Source organism: Dendropsophus ebraccatus, chromosome 5 (assembly GCF_027789765.1).
Source record: "Dendropsophus ebraccatus isolate aDenEbr1 chromosome 5, aDenEbr1.pat, whole genome shotgun sequence".
Taxonomy (NCBI): Eukaryota; Metazoa; Chordata; class Amphibia; order Anura; family Hylidae; genus Dendropsophus; species Dendropsophus ebraccatus.
In genome coordinates, this window is record NC_091458.1 from 152,777,066 (window position 1) to 152,799,586 (window position 22,521).

The 22,521-nt window shown below is 45.6% G+C and overlaps 1 protein-coding gene across 3 annotated transcripts; it reads left to right on the top strand.

Annotated features, from left to right (window-relative positions):
• Nucleotides 1–792: 792 nt before the first annotated feature.
• On the top strand, nt 793–7,678 carry EVA1B (eva-1 homolog B). 3 transcript variants are annotated; one of them, XM_069972658.1, is made up of 3 exons: nt 793–1,004; nt 4,656–4,762; nt 5,830–7,678. In XM_069972658.1, the coding sequence occupies exons 2-3, from the start codon at nt 4,696–4,698 to the stop codon at nt 6,255–6,257; spliced, it is 495 nt and encodes a 164-aa protein (XP_069828759.1). In that variant the 5' UTR covers nt 793–1,004; nt 4,656–4,695; the 3' UTR covers nt 6,258–7,678. The 3 variants fall into 3 exon arrangements, with proteins under 3 accessions (XP_069828759.1, XP_069828762.1, XP_069828760.1); XM_069972661.1 differs by lacking the exon at nt 793–1,004 and adding an exon at nt 2,252–2,379; XM_069972659.1 differs by lacking the exon at nt 793–1,004 and adding an exon at nt 2,851–3,021.
• The last annotated feature ends 14,843 nt before the right edge of the window (nt 7,679–22,521 follow it).

Sequence of the window (22,521 nt, forward strand, 5' to 3'; positions counted from 1 at the left end):
ACACAATGCCTGCAATAGCTTGGATATAAAGCTTTGTAGAAGTTATTGGATAAATCCAGAAAATAAAATTTTTTTTTTAAAACACAACATTAGAGCTTCACATGTGATAATATATAATCAGCTTAAAGGGCAACTCCAGCAAAAATCTCAAGTCCTCCCATACTTATCAGCTGCTGTATGTCCTGCAGGAAGTGGTGTATTCTCTCCAATCTGACACAGTGCTCTCTGCTGCCACCTCTGTCCATGTCAGGAACTGTCCAGAGCAGTAGAGGTTTTCTATGGGGATTTGCTGCTGCTCTGGACAGTTCCTGACATGGACAGAGGTGGCAGCAGAGAGCACTGTGTCATACTGGAGAGAATACACCACTTCCTGCAGGACATACAGCAGCTGATAAGTATGGGAAGACTAGAGATTTTTTAAATAGAAGTAAATTACAAATCTGTATAACTTCCTGAAACCAGTTGATTTGAAAGAAAAGGATTTTCACCAGATAATCTCTTTAAATGCAGATTGGAAGCACAATTGTAGAATACGACTCATATGAGCAACACATTTTTTATGGTGGTAACAGTAATAAAAAAAAAAAAGTGAATTATGAATAATTCTTCAGTTCAGTTGCTGGCGGTGAGAGTGGACAGGGTTCCTGTACTTAGTTGACCAGAAGTCGGACTTCTGTTAGTTTAGTTCCTGAGAGTAGAGCAATAGTCTGCGGCTGAGCAAATGACATCTGGACAGAGGGAGGGAAGCTGGAGAGGAGGAGGGCTTCCCTGTAATAGCCAGCCTGCCCTCTGCACAGCTCCAGCAGCCATCCATCACTATGCTGCGCTCAGCCTGAATGAGCAGAACACTCAACCCAGGAGAAAGTTTTCCCAGCAGCGATTCCTGACAAAATCCCGTCCAGCCTCACCCTGCATAGTATGGAGCTATTGTAAAGAGACTAGACAAGCATCCAGGGAGGAACCTCTATGCTGCAGGACTCAAACCAGGACTGGACATTTGGATGGTAAGTGTATAGGAATGAAGGGGGGGGGGGGGGACTTATCTAAATAATATAGACTCTCGTCAAACTAATCTGACTTTTCACAATATCAATCAGATTACGTATAGTTTCCTGTATTAGAGGCAGTCGGTGGATTTGTGTAAATCTGGTGTGGGAGGCTGAGCCGGTTGATAAACATCAGACTTCACTTATCAGGGAGCCCAGATCCCAAAAAGAATGTGAGAAGTTTAGTCTATGGAGAGGTCATGCTCCGCCGAGCTGCAGGCAGATACACAACTGAGACGGACAGACCGATAGATCGCAGAGACGGACAGACCGATAGATCGCATGGGGAGTATGGAAGGGTGTAAAGACTCCTATGGCAGATCGGGGTCTGTGCAAAAATTAATTTGTGTGTAAATATGTGCAAAGGAACTGAAAACTCCTTGTATTCTTATCCGGAGTCTGATTGCGGATTGTGGGGATCAATTTGATCTGTCTATTGGTCATCTATGTATATAACCCGTCCATGGGGCCATAGTCATATGAACATATATATAACCCATCCATCTGGCTATATTCAGATGAACATATAGAACCCGTCCATTAGGCCATATTTATATGAACATATAGTATATAACCCGTCCATTGGGCCATAGTCATATGAAAATACAGTATATAACCCGTCCATTGGGCCATACTCACATAAACTATATAACAGATGAACATATTAAATCCGTCCATTGGGCCATATTCAGATGAACATACTGTATATAACCTGTCCATTGGGCCATACTCACATGAACTATATAACCTGTCCATTGGGCTATATTCATATGAGCATATATAACCCGTCCATTGGGCCATATTCAGATGAACATATTAAACCCGTCCATTGGGCCATATTCAGATGAACATATATAACCTGTCCATTGGGCCATACTCACATGAACTATATAACCTGTCCATTGGGCAACATTCATATGAACTATATAACCCATCCATTGGGCCATACTCATATGAACTATATAACCCGTCCAATGCAGGTATCGGAGTGTATAGCCCTTTACAATAGCAGCAGGTTATTGATTAGATAATGTATACCATCCAGTACTAGGCAGGATAGACGTTTGTCTCTGTATATCGGGATATAACGTCCCACTGTTGGCACCGGACACGTTTTCCAGCACCTGGTTTTTGGCAGCAAGCAGCTGTAATGTGCCAGGAAAAGGAAAAAACGGCCACTCCCATCTGTCAGGGAGTCAGTCAGCCATGACATATGTGAACACAGGATTTCCAGACAGCTGCATGGAGCGAAAACACAATCGTCACATGCAAGTCCGACCTCACAGTCAGGTGACTGGTTAATGGATACCACAGGATGGAGATGCGGCGTTTAGTAAGTTTCCTTTCTGCATGTACTGGGAATGTGATGGGATAGGGAGGGAAGTCATCATATTGTACCACTGAAATGGCGTATTTCACGGACAATGGGGGAGATTTATCAAACATGGTGTAAAGTGAAACTGTCTCAGTTGCCCCCGGCAACCAATCAGATTCCACCTTTCATTTCTCACAGACTCTTTGGAAAATGAAAGGTGGAATCTGATTGGTTGCTAGGGGCAACTGAGACAGTCTCACTTTACACCATGTTTGATAAATCTCCCCCATTTAATGTTCTTCAAGCAGATTCTAAGGGGGAGATTTATCAAACTGGTGTAAAGTAGACCTGGCTTAGTCGCCCCTAGCAACCAATCAGATTCCACCTCTCACTCCTCACAGGCTCTTTGGAAAATAAGAGGTGGAATCTGATTGGTTACTAGGGGCAACTGGGCCGGATTCACTTTACACCATGTTTGATAAATCTCCCCCTGAGGGTCTGTTCACACGCACAGTCTCGCAGCATAAAGCCTTATCTGCTTTGGGCCCTGTCCCGCCGCACCCACTGACCCACTGATTGGCTGAACGGGACCTCAGGGAGCTGAGAACACGAAAGCAGGCTAGAACGCGGACTAGTAAAGCATTCACCGGGCCGCTGCAGGTTAAGGGGGATGGGGTTTACTTACTCGCAGCGCAATACTAAATCCTATTACGTAATACAGTACCTGGAATCGCAGCGGATTTTGCAGCAAACTCGCAGCATGAAATCCGCTACGATTCCGCTATGCGTGAACCCGCCCTTAGGTTATGTATCCACAACGGCCGTTACTGTACAAATGGCATTATGGAATAACAGCTATATTCGCACACCTTTAAAATGATGTCCGTTACAATTGGATGGCCGTGATTTACTCATAATACGGCCGTAGCTACAAAATAACGCTCGTTATTTGCCAGTAAATGACAGCCAGCCAATAAAAATGGCCTACAAATGGCATGTGAACAGAGCCTTAGCATGTACGTCAATTGGCGTACATTCTAAAAATAGTAGAAGACGTGATGTAAACCACCCATCGCCAATTCTGCCGCCTAAATCCCAAACGACAAAACAAACAAGTAAATAAGCAAAGTCCAATGTGTACGTGTAGAGTAGTTTACATCTGTAGACTATTTTCCATACTTTACTTATTATTCTATTTAATGCCTTCTTATAAATTCAGGTGCTCCTAATTTACTGTCTAAAAAAAAAAAAAAACAGCCGTTTTTTCAATAATGGCGGCCATTAATAATTTCAAATAAAAAGTTATTGTGGGAACATGCCGCCCTAGATCGGGGGAAAAGGTCATGATTGTCGCTATTAACAGACGGACACCCGCTGTGATCCTGTAGTGGGAACATAGTCTATCTGTTGGCAGAAAACATGGCGGTAAATGATAATAACGGCTATAACGTGTCTGGAAGGGGATGATGCACACATACTGTATATACATGCAGCCATGAAAGCAGATGTGTAGGCTGCAGGGACAGGGACGTTTGTTTATGGGAGTTACAGAAAATATTTGAGACCTGGAAGGAAGTGGCTGGGATGTATTTTAGGAGATGCAGGAAACCAGGTCACTACTTGTTGGGGGATATGATTCAATAAAACCCTTCAGCAGATGATCCCGCTTTTACTTCCTGACTTTTATTTATTTATTTTTATTAAAGGGGTATTCCACTCAAACATAACTTTTCACGTTACTGCCCGTCGTGAGACTAACAATTCCTTCCATACTTGTTATTATCTATTCGGTCTCCTTCTCCCAGTTCTGAGCTGCTCCTTTCAGCTGAAGACACAAAAATCTGTGTGTGAGCTTTTTTCTCTGTCTCCCCCCTCCGTTCTAAAACAGATGATGTAAACAAGTCCTTGGCTGGCTGTATCTGCAACATTGTAGCTTCTTTGTAGTGCCGGGTGGGGGTTATAGTGAGGCCAGGGACTTGTTTACATCATCTGTCTCAGAAGGGAGGGGGGAGGAGGGAGAGACAGAGAAAATAGCTCACACACAGATTTTTGTGTCTTCAGCAGAAAGCAGAAGCTGAGAACTGGGGGAAGGAGACTGAATAGATAATAAGTATGGAAGGAATTGTTAGTCTCACCATGGGAAGCAACATATGAAAAGTTATGTTTGAGCGGAATACCTCTTTAATAAATCTATCTATCTATCTATCTAGGTTATTATTATAGAATAGGAATGGGGAACCTGTAAGATGTAATTGGCAATTGCTGTAAAAATTGTTTCTATTTAAATATTTCAGGTGAAAAGAAGTTGTCTTCATAGACCTTGAACTTGAGCCGATGGATACTCATAAGAAGGAGATGGAGTTCCTAAGTAACAGCATAGCAGCCTATGCTCATATCAGAGGTATAGCACTCACATCCAACACAGCCGAACAGTGCGGAAAAGAACAATAAGGGAGGAGAAGGACAAACAATACAGATGACTTTATAATTACTGCAGACAGTATAACTACCAGAGATGTGCCCCCTGTGTAGTGTCACTGTCGTGTTCCCCCCCCCCCCCCCCCCCAGAAAACAATAGTCCAGGCGATTTTAAGAAACTTTGTAATTGGGTTTATTAGGCAAATATGCCATTATCTGCATTCAAAAAGACTTTCCCCAGGTCCCCCCCCTTTCTCCTCTCTCTTATCCACTGCTCATTATCAGGAAATCTCGACTCTTTTATACAGTCGAGCCCTGTGTAACCTATGGAAAGGGGAGGGGGGAGAAGGGAGATTAGTCACCGTCAGAGAGCAGAGAACAAAGGATTACACAGCAAGACCTGAGTGAAAGCCGGTATTCAGAGGTCAGAGCTGACTTCAGAGGAGATAACCCGGTAATGTAGCTGTAAATTAACTCTTTTTTTGTCTTGTTTTGGTGCCTCATCTGCCTCCACCCCTCCCCTTTCCATAAGAGAACCATGAAGACAGGGGGGAGAGCTTCAAAATGCATTTTTCAGCTAATAAACCCAATTACAACTTTTCTTAAAATCGCCTGTAATATTGATTTCTGCAAAAAAATAAATAAAATAAAATTACAAAAATTAAACGACAATGACACTTTAAGGTGGTGGGGGGCACGGTTTACCATGACACCATTCTTCTACCTCATTGGCAGCATGGTGCTCGAGTTTGGCTTCCCCCTCAGGTACTGCAATATTATAAAACATGAAAGTAGCGGAAGCTTAAAGGGGTTTCCTGGGCAACACCCAGCAGCCATGCCGATCAGTGGTCGGCCCCACGCTACCCAGTTAAAGGAATTTGTGTTTGATCATTGTGTAGTGGTTGTCACGTGCAGGGGCCCTATTACACGGCCGAATCGGCCCAATTATTGATCCATGTAATAGAGGCAACAACCATCGGCTGATTGTTTCTTTAGGTCGTTCCTCATATACTGATACAAATGGTTGATTATTTATTTTTCCCTCCCTAGAAAACCCGGAATCCTTTGGACTTTACTTTGTTCTCGGGGTTTGTTTCGGCCTGATCCTAACCCTCTGTATGTTGGTCATCCGCATATCCTGCAAACCACGGACTCCCAGTCTTCCTTCCAAACCTAAGAAGACTCCTCCGAAGGACTGTGTTAAAGAGCCCCTGTCTGTCACAAGAGACGAGGAGGATCCAGACAGCGATGACAATGAGGACACCTTCATTCTGACCCCAGTGACGGACACACCGCTGGGAAGTCAGCCGCCTATGGACGGTACAATGACCGTCAATGTGTTCACATCGGCCGAAGAGCTGGAGAGAGCCCAAAGATTAGAAGAACGGGAGAGGATAATTCGAGAGATATGGAGAAACGGGCAGCCCGATATTCTGGGTACGGGGACTGGCACCATAGGTCGTGTACATTACTATTAGTAGTGAGATGAAAAACTTCCTAGATTCCAATCCGGTGCTGTTCCTCAAAGTAAATGGCAACGAACCTCCCAGGATTTAAAGGACACAGATTGATCTGATATCCTAGAGATCATATAACTATATCATAGTGTGTTAGTCTTATAGTATGGCGGGAGAGCTGAACGTACCAGCCAGGGAGAGATGAACGTACCAGCCCGAATCCGGGCAGTGATGCCAATGACTGAAGTCCTGCTAGTAATTCAGTCTGGGGACCAAACCTATATTGAATGAGGATTTATTACTCCAGAACAATTCATCTGAGGTGGAACAACTAACTTCAATGGTCATAGAGGCGACAGCTGGAGACCCGCTGATCGATAGTGCCAATGTCCGTACCAGTCCGTGTTTGTATTACCTGGGCAGTTTCTAACCCAATGAACTAGACTTAATGACAACTTATTTTAGGAATTTTTGAGAAAAAAAAAATCAAATTTGTGAATATTCAAGAAATGTTTCAAAAGCCTACAGTCAATTTAAAGGGGAACTCTTTAAAAATGTTTTCTTTCAAATGTCAGAGAGTTATATAGATTTGTCATTTACTTCTATTTAAAAATTTCCAGTCTTCCAGTACTTACCAGCTGCTGTATGTCTTGCAGGAAGTGTTGTATCTGACACAGTGCTCTCTGCTGCCACCTCTGTCCAGAGCAGCATAGGTTTTCTGTGGTGCTCTGGACAATTCCTGACATGGACAGGGGTGGCAGCAGAGAGCACTGACTGCAGAGAACACTTACTGCAGGGCATACAGCAGCTGATAAGTACTGGAAGACTAAATAGAAGTAACTAATAAAAGAAAAATTTCACTGGAGCTCCCCTTTAACTTGTTACTTCCCAATGTACTTTTGATAGTACAGTCTATAGAGGATGTGATCAATAGTATTGCAGTGTTTCTGCTCCAAACTAGGTGCAATATATAGCGATAAACTTGCAGGTACGCCGCCCGTACTATAAAGTCAATTCTATTGGGGGGGGGGGATTCCGCCATTGAGCCATGTATGGAAGGAGAAGACTGAAATCTGCCCATGGCTTAGTAATGGGGACAGACATTGCGGTGTAATTTATGGGGAGTGTGGGTGAGGTTGTTGAGCGTTGCATTGGGATTAACCGCAGACTGGCTGGATAGAAACTATAGATGCCGGATACGTGGCTGTCCGTTCCCTGCCCGGCAGTCTGCTGCGGGCCTGTGGTTGCTCAAGGGTTAAGACGTCTGCCATTTATTACAGGACTTTGTGGCCTCTTGCTTTGAAAACATCTGTTTTTCTTCTCGTTCCCCCACAGTGTGGGAACATTGGTGCTTTACGTTTCATTCCTGAATCTCCCCCGAGGTTAAAAGAACATTCCACATTAACATTAAATACTGCCGCAAGGGAACAGGCAGGAAGTCAGATTTGTTTTTTGTTTTTTTTACTGTATTTAAAGTGCTGGTGTATCTCTTATTTGTACATGTCACTACAGTATTCGCGTATGTAGCTTCCAATGTGTGTTTCATGTGCATTTTTATTTTTTTAATATCCATAACTCGGCTCGCATTAAACAAAGCCCTGATGTGCTAAGCAGCCTAAACCTCACGTGTTAAAGGGGTATTCCGCTGAAATATAACTTTTCATATGTTGCTGTCCATGATGAGACTAACAATTCCTTCTTATTATCTATTCAGTCTCCTTCCCTCAGTTCTGAGCTGCTGCTTTCTGCTGAAGACACAAAAATCTGTGTGTGAGCTTTTCTCTCCGTCTCCCCTCCTCCCTTCTAAAACAGATGATGTAAACAAGTCCCTTACTGGCTTTATCTGTAACATTGTAGCTTCTTTGTAAGGCTGGGTTCACACTATGTTTTTTTTATCCGTTTTTTGCACAAAACGGATGAAAAAAAAAAACGGATGCATTTGTGTGCATCAGTTTTGATCCGTTTTTCCATTGACTTCGATTATAAAAAAAAAAAAAAAAACGGATCAAAACAGATTTTTTTTTTTTTTACATACACAAAAATGTAGCTGACCCTACTTTTGTGTCCGTTAAAAAAACGGATCCATTTTCATCCGTTTTTTTTTTTTACAATTGAAGTCAATGGAAAAACAGATCAAAACGAATGCAAACAAATGCATCCGTTTTTTGCAAAAAAAAAAAAAAAACAGATTGCAAAAACGTATTGTGAACCCAGCCTAATACTGGGAGGGTTATTCTAAGGCCAAGTTGCTGATTAACTCACTGTGGTCATCCCTCCCAGCATTACAAAGAAGCTACAATGTTGCAGGTAAAGCCTGCCAGGGACTCAAAAGGGAGGGGGGAGGAGGGGGAGACAGAAAGAAAAGCTCACACACAGATTTTGGTGTCTTCAGCAGAAAGCAGCAACTCAGAACTGGGAGAAGGAAGTCTGAATAGATAATAACAAGTATGGATGGAATTCTTAGTCTCTCTGTGGACAACAACATATCAAATGTCATCTTTGAGCGGAATACCCCTTTAATGTAAAGCTGCTTAAATCACTGAATCTGAGTAGCCATTATATAAAGCATCTACATAGATGAACTAAAGGTGATGAATTGTAGACTCAAGTGAACGCTGCTCCTGGGCTATAGAATGACTACTGTCTCTTATTTGTGCCACGCAGAAGCCACTGTGCAGCACTGGGGTCCAGTTCATCTCTACGGAAATCTACGCTGCCATCGGCCTTTGTAACCTGTTAAAATGGAACCTTGGGCAGGGGTAGGGAACCTTGGCTCTCCAGCTGTTGTAAAACTACAACTCTCATCATGCTTGGATAGGTAAAGTTTTAGCTTTGGATGCCAGGCATAATGGTAATTGTAGTTTTGCAACAGCTGGAGAGCCAAGGTTTCCTACCCCTGAGCTATGAAGATGTGGGAGGACTGTCCTGGGTTGAGCTGGAGGTTTCTTGACTTAATTTCTACATTAAAGGGGTTCTCCAGCGCTACAAAAACATGGCCACTTTCTTCCAGAGACAGCCCCACTCTTCTCTCCAGTTCAGGTGCGGTTTGCAATTAAGCTCCATTCACTTTAATGAAACTGAGTTGCGACACCAAACTGGAGAGAAGAGTGGCGCTGTCTCAGAGTGGTCACCAACTACCATGCAGCCATGTGGACCCTCCTGATATAGGGCAAGACGTAGCATCATGGTGCATGGTTCTTGCATAAGCTGAAGCAACTAAACCATACACTTCTATGGCAGTAGGCCAAAGGTTTCTCAGTGACTTATATTGGAGTAAGGCTTTAAAGGAGAAGTCCGGCGAAAATTTTTATTAAAGTATTGTATTGTCCCATAAACAAATCCCCAATATACACCTATTACAGGAAATGCTTATAAAGTGCTTTTTTTCCCTGCACTTACTACTGCATCAAGGCTTCAATTCCTGGATAACATGGTGATGTCACTTCCTGGATAAAATGGTGATGTCACTTCCTGGATAAAATGGTGACGTCACGACCCGACTCCCAGAGCTGTGCGGCTGTGGCTGCTGGAGAGGATGATGGCAGGGGGACACTGAGGGACACAGGGCACTAGAGGGACACTGAGCATCCCCCTGCCATCATCCTATCCAGCAGCCACAGCCGCACAGCTCTGGGAGTCGGGGCGTGACATCACCATGTTATCCAGGAAGTGACATCACCATTTTATCCAGGAAGTGACATCACCATTTTATCCAGGAAGTGACATCACCATGTTATCCAGGAAGTGACATTACCATGTTATCCAGGAAATGACATCACTATGTTATCCAGGAAATGACATCACTATGTTATCCAGGAAGTGACATCACCATGTTATCCAGGAAGTGACATCACCATGTTATCCAGGAAGTGACATCACCATGTTATCCAGGAAGTGACACCACCATGTTATCCAGGAAGTGACATCACCATGTTAGCCAGGACGTGACATCACCATGTTATTCAGGAAGTGACATCACCATGTTATCCAGGAAGTGAAGCCTTGATGCAGTAGTAAGTGCAGGGAAAAAAGCACTTCCCATAATAAGTGTATATTGGAGATTTGTATAACTTTTGAGGGGCAATACAATACTTTAATAAAAATTTTCGCTGCATTTCTCCTTTAAGCCAAGGTGAGAGAGAGGTTAGGAAAATGTTCCTATCATTGTCTATTAGAAGGATTTGTCAGGGTACCTATTAAGGGTAAAACATTGCGGCATTGGTGGAACATATTTTGAGATGTTGTAAAGATTATTGCAGATTTATTATCCCGACATCATTTGTGCCGAAAAACTGACTGACATGAGTTGTGGCTTATTATGACTTACAGACACTTTTTAGTCACTTTTGTGTCTGGCTCAGCAATGTGGTGCAGTTTAGTAGAAAGGGTGAGGATTAAGGCCTTAATCCCACGTTCTGTGCACAGTCCGGGGTTCAATGGAACGGATTATTGGAACTCCCGCGTGGCTGTGTCAGTACAGTGCTGTGAAGATTTAATGAAATTTAAAAAAGGGGAGAAAGTCAGGGGGTGTGGGAAAAAGCCAGACTAAGTATTCTTACCCGTCCCTGTGCCCCATGGCGCTGCTCCCGAGTCCCCTTGACAGATGGCGGACACCTGCAGCTCTTTTAGCTGCAACGTCACAGGACCATCATACCCTGGTGATCCATTTCCCACTCAGCCAATAAGTGACTGGGGCCGGACATCGCCCCAGTGACTGACTGACTCAGCTGGAAGAGTCGGGTACATGATGTACCCGGATTCTAGCCAAAAATGGCATCCAGTGGCCGTCAGCTTGACCCTACAGGGGTACGAGGACGGGTGAGGCTGGGTTCACACTGCGTTTTTGCAATCCGTTTTTTGCAAAAAAACGGGTGATAAAAACGGATGCATTTGTTTGCATCCGTTTTGATCCGTTTTTCCATTGACTTCCATTATAAAAATTTTGTGTCCGTTGAAAAAAATGGATCCATTTTTTTTTTTTATAATTGAAGTCAACGAAAAAAACGGATCAAAACGGATGCACACGAATGCATCCGTTTTTCGCAAAAAAAGATGAAAAAATAGGATTGCAAAAACTTAGTGTGAACCCAGCCTGAGTTGGCTTTATTATTTTCCCACACGTCCCGCCCTCCTGCTTTTTTATTTTTTTTATTTTATGTGATTTCTCCTTTAAACTGTTTCTAAGCTCCTGGCATCATAATGATCCATGATGCTGGGAGTTCCAATAATCCGTTCCATTGCACACCGCTTGTCTATACTGACTGTGCACGGAACGCGGAATAAGGCCTTAGTCTACCAGTTGGTCTAAACTTAGACTAAACAGTCTATAGATGTGCCAGATTGATTAAATAGCATAAAAACAGCACACTCTTCCCACTACGTTCTGAGAAGTGCTAACAACGGCCATTGTTGCAAAGCAACGGCCGGAATTCATGTTCTTTTTGATCTTTAGGAGGGGACAAAGCCTTAGACTGTCTAGTATAAGTTTGCACTAAGAAGTGGAGTTTAAGGCAGTTTAGTGTATCTGGGCCAGTGTGTGTTATTGGATTCGTCTGGTTGGTCACACGGACGTTGGACGGTATTGGATGAAGGGTTGGGGTGTATGTGTGATGACAGATGAGTGGTTATGGCCATGTGCTGCCATTACAGAGGGAGGGGATGAATGATGGTGATGGCCGGTGATTACATGTAAGGTTCCCGGTGTTATATTGTTTCTTACACATTTAATAAATGGAAATGATTATTGGAAAACGGACACTTTATCAGCAGTATTTTATGAAATTGTTTTAGGTTAATTTTATATATGTTGGAAATTCTATTAAAGTGTTTTTAAACTTTCCATATGTGCCGTCTGCCATTGTCCGTATAATCCGCTAATATATCTGTTACAATGAGGCTGGTACCGGACCCGCCAGACTTGTTCTGAAGATGGTGAGATGGCAGAGTGGTTTCTAAGGTAAGGCCTCAAAGGTCCCTGTCATCATAGGAAACCTTTGACACGTCATAGTTGTATTGATTATTGGGGTAGGAATCATTCATGTGGCATGTTAACACTTCAGACAATCTTCATTAAAAATGTAATCCCAACTGAGGCCTAATTCACACATCCGTTGTTCTGTTCGCAATTGCAGGCACGTAATTGCGGACAGAATATGAAACCAATGTTATCCAATGGCCCCGTTCACACATCCACACGTGTGTACGGGGCCGCGATTTGTGCCGCAAAAAAACGGACATGTTGTAATGCGGACCGTTTTCTTAGGGCACGAATCGCTAGGGTAATGGAGTGCTTCACAGAGCACTACAGATGCATATTCGTAGTGCGGGCCGCGGGTCCATGGTCGCGGACTGCACTATGGGTGTGTGAATGAGGCCTGAATCAGGAGCCAACTAGGCAGGTGTCAGCAGCTCTGTCCTCCCTGTTCCCATTTTATACCCTCACAGTTATCTGCCTCCTCCCCTGAACCTTTGCCGCCCAGTTTGCCACCTGTTTAGTCTGTGAACACGGTCCTTTATACGGTGGTTTACCATGAACTGATGACTTCTCATATCTCAGGTTTACTCGGCGTGTGGCTGAGAGGGAACTGCTGCTACCGAACCAAGCAGTGCCTGGCAGCAGAGAGAGAAGCTGCCCAAAGCATAAGGGGCAGGCGGGACACTAGAATGGACAGGGGCAGGCGGGACACCAGAACGGACCGGGGCAGGCGGGACACCAGAACGGACCGGGGCAGGCGGGACACCAGAACGGACCGGGGCAGGCGGGACACCAGAACGGACAGGGGCAGGCAGGACACCAGAACGGACATCGGCAGGCGGGACACCAGAACGGACAGGGGCAGGCGGGACACCAGAACGGACAGGGGCAGGCGGGACACCAGAACGGACAGGGGCAGGCGGGACACCAGAACGGACAGGGGCAGGCGGGACACCAGAACGGACAGGGGCGGGTGGGACACCAGAACGGACAGAGGCAGGCGGGACACCAGAACGGACAGGGGCAGGCGGGACATCAGAATGGACAGGGGCAGATGGGACACCAGAACGGACAGGGGCAGGCGGGACACCAGAACGGACAGGGGCAGGCGGGACACCAGAACGGACAGAGGCAGGCGGGACACCAGAACGGACAGGGGCAGGCGGGACATCAGAATGGACAGGGGCAGATGGGACACCAGAACGGACAGGGGCAGGCGGGACACCAGAACGGACAGGGGCAGGCGGGACACCAGAACGGACCGGGGCAGGCGGGACACCAGAACGGACAGGGGCAGGCGGGACACCAAAACGGACAGGGGCAGCCAAAATATGGCACTCAGATACAATAGATTCAATAGAAAACTGCTAAAGGAAAGATGATCTAGGTGCTCAGCACCAACATACAAGTATCAAATCGAGTAGTCACTATGAAAAAGAATCGGCATATGTCATGAGCGCACACAAAAAATAATGAAAACATACTAAGCACAAAAAAAACATTAAAAACACCTTCAAAACCGGAGACTGTCATGAAGTCCCAAAGACTCCAACCTGCTCCAATATACCACCTCCAAATGTGTACATTATATCCTTTTACTCTAGACCCTAAAGACGTAAAAAAAAAAATGCCCGGAACCCTGGTGTGAAGCCCTACTTAGCCATGGGCCTATGTGCACCCCAGGTCCACAGGAAGGAGCAGCACTAGAAGGGTTAAAATCTCTTTTCCAGCTTATTTTTACTCTGACATGGCAAAGCAATTGCTGAAAGGTGATATGCCTCTTCCATCCGATTAAGCAGTTGCTTTTTCAGCGCTTGGGTGCAGTAAAGCATTATATTAGTAGTGCTGCATGGCTTTGCTGTTTGTATTAGGCGCTACTCAACGACTATAATATGCTTAAAGAGGTATTCCGCTCAAACATAACTTTTCATACTTTGCTGGCCATGGGGAGACTAACAATTCCTTCCATACTTGTTATTATTTATTCAGTCTCCTTTCCTCAGTTCTGAGCTGCTGCTTTCTGCTGAAGACAAAAAAAATCTGTGTGTGAGCTTTTCTCCCTGTCTCCCCCTTCTCCCCTCTCCCTTCTGAGACGGCTGATGTAAACAAGTCCCTATCTTCAAATTTGTATAACTTTTAATACCTTATAATCACAGTGAGTTCATCAGCAACCTGACCTCAGATTAACCCTCCCAGCATTAAATAAAGCTACATTGTTGCAGATACAGCCAGTCAGGGACTTGGTTACATCAGCCGTCTGAGAAAGAGGAGGGGGAGAAGGGGGAGACTGAGAGAAAGGCTCACACACAGATTTTTGTGTCTTCAGCAGAAAGCAGCAGCTCAAAACTGGGGGAAGGAGACTGAATAGATAACAAATATGGAAGGAGACAACATTATGTGTTTCTCAACCTCAGTGAGCTAGCCAGACCTTCCACCTGGAAGGTCTTCAGTCAAGGAAACCACCCAAGCCAGGTACCCATGGACAGCTGTTTCGGGGTATTTGCCCCTCATCAGTGTGGAGCAGGATTCTGGCTAGTGGGAGCAATGCCTAGTAATTGCATTCAAAGGAATGATGGTTGATGGGAGATCAACACAAACCCCATGGAGACACCAACACATTTCTCAATCTCAGTGAATCTAGGAACATTGCCCCCAGGGAAATTAAATAGGCAAAAATACTGGGAGCTAGTCTTCTACTGGGGGAAGGTCTGGCTAGCTCACTGACGTTAAGAAACACGTGATGGTGTCTCTGGAGTATTTTTACATATTGGAAGGAATTCTTGCTCTCCCCATGGGCAGCAACATATGAGAAGTTATGTTTGAGTGGAATACCCCTTCAAGATATTATGGACCGTACAGCGATTTGAATGTGAATGTGCACCCTTGCCATACCTATTGATAAATGGGTCCGTTCACTATTTAGGGTACGTTCACACCGGTTGGAGTTGAAGAGCGTCTGGCCGGCCCTGAAATGATTCATTACTGGAATCAAGTGATGCATTCAAATTGCATTTTTATTGCATTACTGCATGTGTGAACACGGCCTAAATCTGCTATTCAACCAAAACTAATTGGGAACATTTCTTCAGTTTTCTTAATGGTTTTGGCCGCTGGGTGGAATTCCTGGACAATTGCTGGCTGTCACAAGACAATCAAATGACTTGCTGGGTCTTTGCTCCAGTGTTCAGCTTACCGGACAACATCGCTTTGAAGGACATTGTAAAGAGCTTCCAGTTAGATTAAAAGCCGTCAACAACAAATTGGACAAAATATTCCAAGAATAAACTGAAGTCAAAGAGAAATTATTTTCTACTCATATAAAAAAACAAGTCAGAGTTTAGTGCTATAGACCAGATGTCCTCAACTGGCGGACCATGGAGGCAAGCTGTCCGGAGCCCTGCTGCAGCTTAGTATACATGTATACTGAGCTGCGCTCTGCACAATAACTATGAGTGCTCATAACAAGTGCTCATAGTTACCGTGCAGCAGCAGCACTGTCAGTCACCCCTCACTGGCCGCAGTGGTCACAAGAGGCTGCACTCTCCTTATGGCGTCGGCACCTGAGTGACATCACTGCGCCAGCGCCAGGACAAGGGGAGAACGGCCTCTTGTGACCGCTACAGTGCAGCCACAAGAGCAAAGAGAAGCGGAGATGCCCGGACCCAGGTTAGTATAAGTATTTTTTTTTATGTTATATGCTAGATGGGAGGGGGGGGGGAGCATACAGCAGGGGTCTATATACTACTGGGGAAGCGCACAGGGGGGCTATATACTACTGGGGGGGACCCACAGGGGGGCTATATACTACTGGGAGAGAGCACAGGGCACTCCTCAGTAGTATATAGCCTCCCTGGGGGGACTTTATACTACTGGGGGAGAGCACTGGGTTTCTATATACTACTGGGGGAGCGCACAGGGTGCTATATACCACTGGGGGGGACCCACAGGGGGGCTATATACTACTGGGAGAGAGCACAGGGGGACTATATACCTGTGCACTCCCCAGTAGTATATAGCCTCCCTGGGGGGGCTTTATACTACTGGGGGAGAGCACTGGGTTTCTATATACCACTGGGGGAGCAACAGGGGGGCTATATAGAACCACTACAGGGGGGAGCGCAAAGGGGGGCTATATACTACTGGGGGGGGCGCACAGGGGGGCTATATACTCCTGGGGAGTGCACAGTGGGGCTGTATACTACTAGGAGAGAGCACAGGGGGACTAAATACTACTGGGAGAGAGCACAAGGGGACTATATACCAGTAGTATATAGTCCCCCTGTCCTCTCCCAGTAGTATATAGCCCCCCTGTGCACTCCCCAGTGGTATATACTACTGGGTGAGCGCACAAGGGGCTATATACCACTAGGGGAGCAACAGGGGGACTATATAGAACTGAAGGAGCACACAGGGGGGCTATATACTACAGGGGGAGCACACAGGGGGTCTATATACTACTGGGGGAGCGCACAGGGGTCTATATACTACTGGGGGAGCGCACAGGGGTCTATATACTACTGGGGGAGGGCACAGGGGGTCTATATACTACTGGGGGAGCAACAGGGGGGCTATATACTACTGGGGGAGCGCACAGGGGTCTATATACTACTGGGGGCAGTCACCCCCTTTGTACCTAATTTCAAAAAGCCAGTGAGAGAGAGAAAATGCCAGTTTCCCCACTACTAAGCATCTATTCTGAATGTAAATAGTTCAACAACGTTTGTGAAAAGTAACAAAACACGTTTCCTACTGATGTTCAGCTCGGACCTTCACCTGACAATAGACCCCGGTAAGTGGACCCTCACTAAAAGTCTGATATAGACTGTGTTTACTTAGTAGCCCCAACAATGGGGAGATATGTAGACAAGTTGCAGTCATCCACAGCAGTGCCTGTCCCCACAGGAACTCCTAATCTTATTTTCCCATTACACACCAGAGCCAGTTTTATTAGAAGCCAATTAACAATTGTTTGAGATTGTTGAAGGAAACCAAAGTAAAACCACGGACACAGTGAAGAAGATACAGACTCCATGCTGACTGTCCCCTGCCAAGTTCTAAGCCAGGGATGGGGAAGCTTCGGCCCTCCAGCTGTTGCAAAACTACAATTCCCATCATGCCTGGACAGCCAAACCATGACTTTTATCATTGCTGCTTCTTCTTCGTGCCCTTAAAGAGGTTGTTCACTCAATTTTTTTTTCTCTCAAATCAAATGATTTTAGAAAGTGCCGGAGATTTGTAATTTACTTCTTTAAAAAAAAAAAAAAAAAAAAAAAAAATCTCCAGTCTTCCAGTACTTATCAGCTGCAGGAAGTGGTGTATTATTTCCAGTCTACAGAGCAGGAGAGGTTTTCTATGAGGATTTGCTGCGGCTCTGGACAGTTCCTGACATGGACAGAGGTGGCAGCTGAGAGCACAGTGTCAGACTAGAAAGAATACACCGCTTCCTGCAGGACATACAGCAGCTGAAAAGTACTGGAAGGCTTGAATTTTTTTTTTAATAGAAGTAAATTACAAATCTCTGGCACTTTCTGGCACCAGTTAATTTGAAAGAAGAAAAATTATTGGTGAACAACCCCTTTAATTAGAACAAGGTATTGCAGATGTAGCCAGACGTGTCATTATGTGTAGTCAGCGAGCGTCACCCCCTGAAGCTATTTACAAGAAACTCTGTTGAAATCTGTTAGATGTATTTTCATTGTGAAACCTTAATTATACTCACATTGTAGTAGACGGTCTGACAGTTACTATGTAGTTCCAATGTTTTTTTCTAATTTTACCATTTTTCTCTCTATATTATAAAATAATTCTGAGATCTTGCAGTTCTCATTCTCACCACTGGGGCTAAAACTAAGCTGAGACTTCCTGCCCTGTCTGTGGTGATAAGAGGAGGCTGCAGTAAAGTGACCTGTACAGCATTAGACTAAGTTTAATAAAGTGAAAAGATGTCCGTTGTTGCCGCATTTTAATTGACCTCATTACATTGAAGTCAATGGAATGACGGACGTCCGATGCACACAGTGTATTAAATGACGGATGTTGTCTGGGCGGACGTCAAAATAATAATCATGACAATTATATTCGGATGTCTTTTTCAAACACCACCCGTTATTTTTTTGATTGTTCACACACAATTTTTCTTTTTTCACCGTCCTTTTACAGTTTTTACTATTAAATTTAATGAACTTTTCAATTAAACAACAGGAACATAGCGTTCCAGCGACTTGTGACACCGGTAGATAGAGGAGACAATAGCAGCTCCCTGTGGAATGACCTCTTCACAAGTCACAGAGCGTGCTCAGTAATGTTTTACATTCATCTCAAGGGGACAGGGTCTGTCTATTGTCGTCTATGTCCATGAGCTTGGCTGTAAAGCATGTCACTAAATGCTGTTAAAAACAGTTCAGGCAAGATGGCCTCCCCCATAACAATGTATAAAAAAGTGAAATAAAAAAATTGCAGTCAGAAAATAGAAACAGATTAGAATAAAAGAACAAGCGTCACTGGCCCTGAGCAGCCAGACAACAGTGCTATGCTGTGTACACAACTCCCATTAAAGTCTATAGAAGTCATCTAAACCATTAAAAAATGTATTTTTGGTTCTTTGTTTTCCGACCACCTCTGCCTGACAAGATCAGGTCACAGCGGGAAAGGGGTCTCTCAGTCACCCCAGAGGAGGAAAGGGGGCCCTCAGTCACCCCAGAGGAGGAAAGGGGGCCCTCAGTCACCCCAGAGGAGGAAAGGGGGCCCTCAGTCACCCCAGAGGAGGAAAGGGGCCCTCAGTCACCCCAGAGGAGGAAAGGGGGCCCTCAATCACCCCAGAGGAGGAAAGGGGACTCTCAGCCACCCCAGAGGAGGAAAGGGGATTCTCAGCCACCCCAGAGGAGGAAAGGGGGCCCTCAGTCACCCCAGAGGAGGAAAGGGGACTCTCAGCCACCCCAGAGGAGGAAAGGGGGCCCTCAGTCACCCCAGAGGAGTAACGGGGGCCCTCAGTCACCCCTGAGGAGGAAAGGGGGCTGTCAGTTACCCCAGAGGAGGAAAGGGGACTCTCAGCCACCCCAGAGGAGGAAAGGGGGCTGTCAGTTACCCCAGAGGAGGAAAGGGGACTCTCAGTCACCCCAGAGGAGGAAAGGGGCCCTCAGTCACCACTGAGGAAGAAAGGGGGCCCTCAATCACCCCAGAAAAGGAAAAGGGGCCCTCAGTCACTCCATAAGAGGAAAGGGGGCCCTTAATCACCCCAGAGGAAGAAAGGGGGCCCTCAATCACCCCAAAGGAGGAAAGGGGGCCGTCAGTTACCCCAGAGGAGGAAAGGGGGCCCTCAATCACCCCAAAGGAGGAAAGGGGGCCGTCAGTTACCCCAGAGGAGGAAAGGGGGCCCTCAATCACCCCAGAGGAGGAAAGGGGGCCGTCAGTTACCCCAGAGGAGAAAAGGGGCCCTCAATCACCCCAGAGGAGGAAAGGGGGCTATCAGTCAACCCAGAGGAAGAAAGGGGGCCGTCAGTCACCCCAGAAGAGAAAAGGGAGCTCTCAGTCACCACTGAGGAGGAAAGGGGGCCCTCAGTCACTCCATAAGAGGAAAGGGGGCCCTCAATCACCCCAGAGGAGAAAAGGGAGCCGCCAGTCACCCCAGAAGAGGAAAGGGGGCCCTCAGTCGGCGCAGAGGTAAGGGGGCCATATCAAGAAATGTTAAAGATGCAAATACACAAATAAAATCCGCATGTAAAGTGTTTCGTGAGAAATTTAGATTTTATAGCCATTCAGAATCCCGGACACATGCACACATGTGTGAACACGTCCTTTACGTTCCTTTGAAGTGTCTATATATATATATATGTAAAGCTTTCATGTATGGTTTAAAATAGTTAATGTACAACTAGCCATCTGGTTCCAAGTTCTTGCTGTATGTGAAGGCGGGGTGTCCCTCCAGGTAAGAAACAAAATAACAAGTGAAAATGATTATAGTGATACATATATAGCGTATAGCAGACGTAACAGAAAACCAGGAATCAAGGAACAGCTGGAGTCCTTGAAGTATAATCTATTCCAGTGTAACTAAGAGAGACTACACCCCCCCTCCCCCGAGTGTATGATCAGAAAACGGTTTATAATCCTGTTTATTGGAGAAGTTATGGGTTTATTTTAGGTTTTATTATTAAAGCGTATCTGCCGTGATATATATATATATATATATATATATATATATATATATATATATATTTTTTTTTTTATTTTTTTTTTTTAAAGAAATCAACAGGTTGTGATCACAAGCAATTTTCCATATCCTCACTTTTTTTTTTACACTTTTACAAAATTAGGGAATCAATTTGAAAGATGTTCACCAGCTAGCTTTACTTCATACATACCAAACATTTTCTATGTTTAAATGAACCTTATACATATGGCCACTAGGTGTCTCCCTTCCTGCCAACCTGCTCCATGCTCCCTCCGTGCTGATATTTGGTCTTTTCTCTGTTTAAAAATAGAGACCAAACACAGGAAGACCCCATCACTGATAACTAGAGAGCGTTAAAATGTGTAATGAAGAGAGTAGAGGGAAAGTGTAGCACAGAGTGTCTGCACCTGTGATTGGTCAATACAAGGAGTTTTGGTGCTCTAGGCAGAGAAGACAAATGGCGCCCCCCCGGTGTATAGCCCCCACACACAATATGCCCTCCTAGCTGCCCCCACACAGTGTATAGTCTCCACACATCCCCACATAGTGTAGTCCGCACATACAGTGTAGCTTCCTGGCTGCCCCACATAGTGTATAGCAGGGGTCCCCAAACTTTTTACACAGGGGGCCAGTTCACTGTCCCTCAAAGCGGTGGAGGGCCGGATTATATACTGCTGCTATGTCTGGTCCGCGGGGAGCTGTTGCAGCTGGAGGATGACACTGTCTCTGCCCATGAGGAGGAGGTGGAGGATCATACTGCTCATCTGTCTCTGGTCCAGGGGAGGAGCATTGGGGGTGGCTTAGGATGATGGAGTTGTAGTTCTACCACAGCCACACTGGATCATGCTGAGAGTTGTAGTTCTACCACAGCCACAAAGGTGCATGCTGGGAGTTGTAGTTCTACCACAGCCACACAGCATCATGCTGGGAGTTGTAGTTCTACCAAAGCCACACAGGTGCTTGCTGAAAGTTGTAGTTCTACCACAGCCACAAAGGTGCATGCTGGGAGTTGTAGTTCTACCACAGCCACACAGGAGCATGCTGAGAGTTGTAGTTCTTCCTCAGACACACAGGTGCATGTTGGGAGTTGTTGTTCTACCAAAGCCACCCACAGAGGAGCATGCTGGGAGTTAAAGTTCTACCACAGCCAGAGAGGAGCATGCTGGGAGTTGAAGTTCTACCACAGCCACAGAGGAGCATGCTGGGAGTTGAAGTTCTACCACAGCCACACAGGAGCATGCTGGAAGCTGTAGTTCTACCTCTGCCACACAGGAGCATGCTGGAAGCTGTAGTTCTACCTCTGCCCCACAGGAGCATGCTGGGAGTTGTTGTTCTACCATAGCCACACAGGATCATGCTGGGAGTTGTAGTTCTACCACAGCCACACAGGAGCATGCTGGGAGCTGTAGTATTACTACAGCCACACAGGAGAATGATGAGAGGGGAGCTGTAGTTTTACCACCGCCACACAGGTCATGCTGGGAGTTGCAGTTCTACCTCAGCCACACATGAGCACTAATACACACAGTCCATTAGCACACACATTCCACTAACACACACACACACTCCATTAGCGCACACAAACATATACTCACCCACAAAGCATTAGCAGTGGAGTATGACACTGTCTCTCAGCAGAGGATCAGACTCCCCATCTGTCTTTGAGGAGGGGGGGGGGGGGGGCATTGGTTGTCTCCCCTCTCCTGATTGGCTCCTGTCGTCATGTAACACTGGTCAGAAGCTTTTCTTCAGCTCAGGAGTCAAGCAGAAGAGAGGAGAAGCGCTGGTCCTGCCGCTGCGGGGCTGGAGCCTTGAGCAGCTACGGGGCAGAGTGGGAAAGGGATGCTGCCGTGGGTGAGGTCGGGTGGGGGGATTTTTACTTGAGCATATATTGCGCCCCCTGTAATTCAGCAGGAGATTTCGCCCTAGACCATCGCCTACCCTTTGCCCCGGCCCTGATACAACAGTTAAGCTAAACCTTTACCCGCTGCAGCTGTGCACAGGGGGAGAAAAGTGAGACACCTAGTGGCTGGAGTAGAAATCGCAGCTATCTGATGCACTGATATCTGATGCACTGATTATGATTATATCGTCTTATGTATATGGTAATATGTATATAGCAGAGTATGCATGTGAAAATA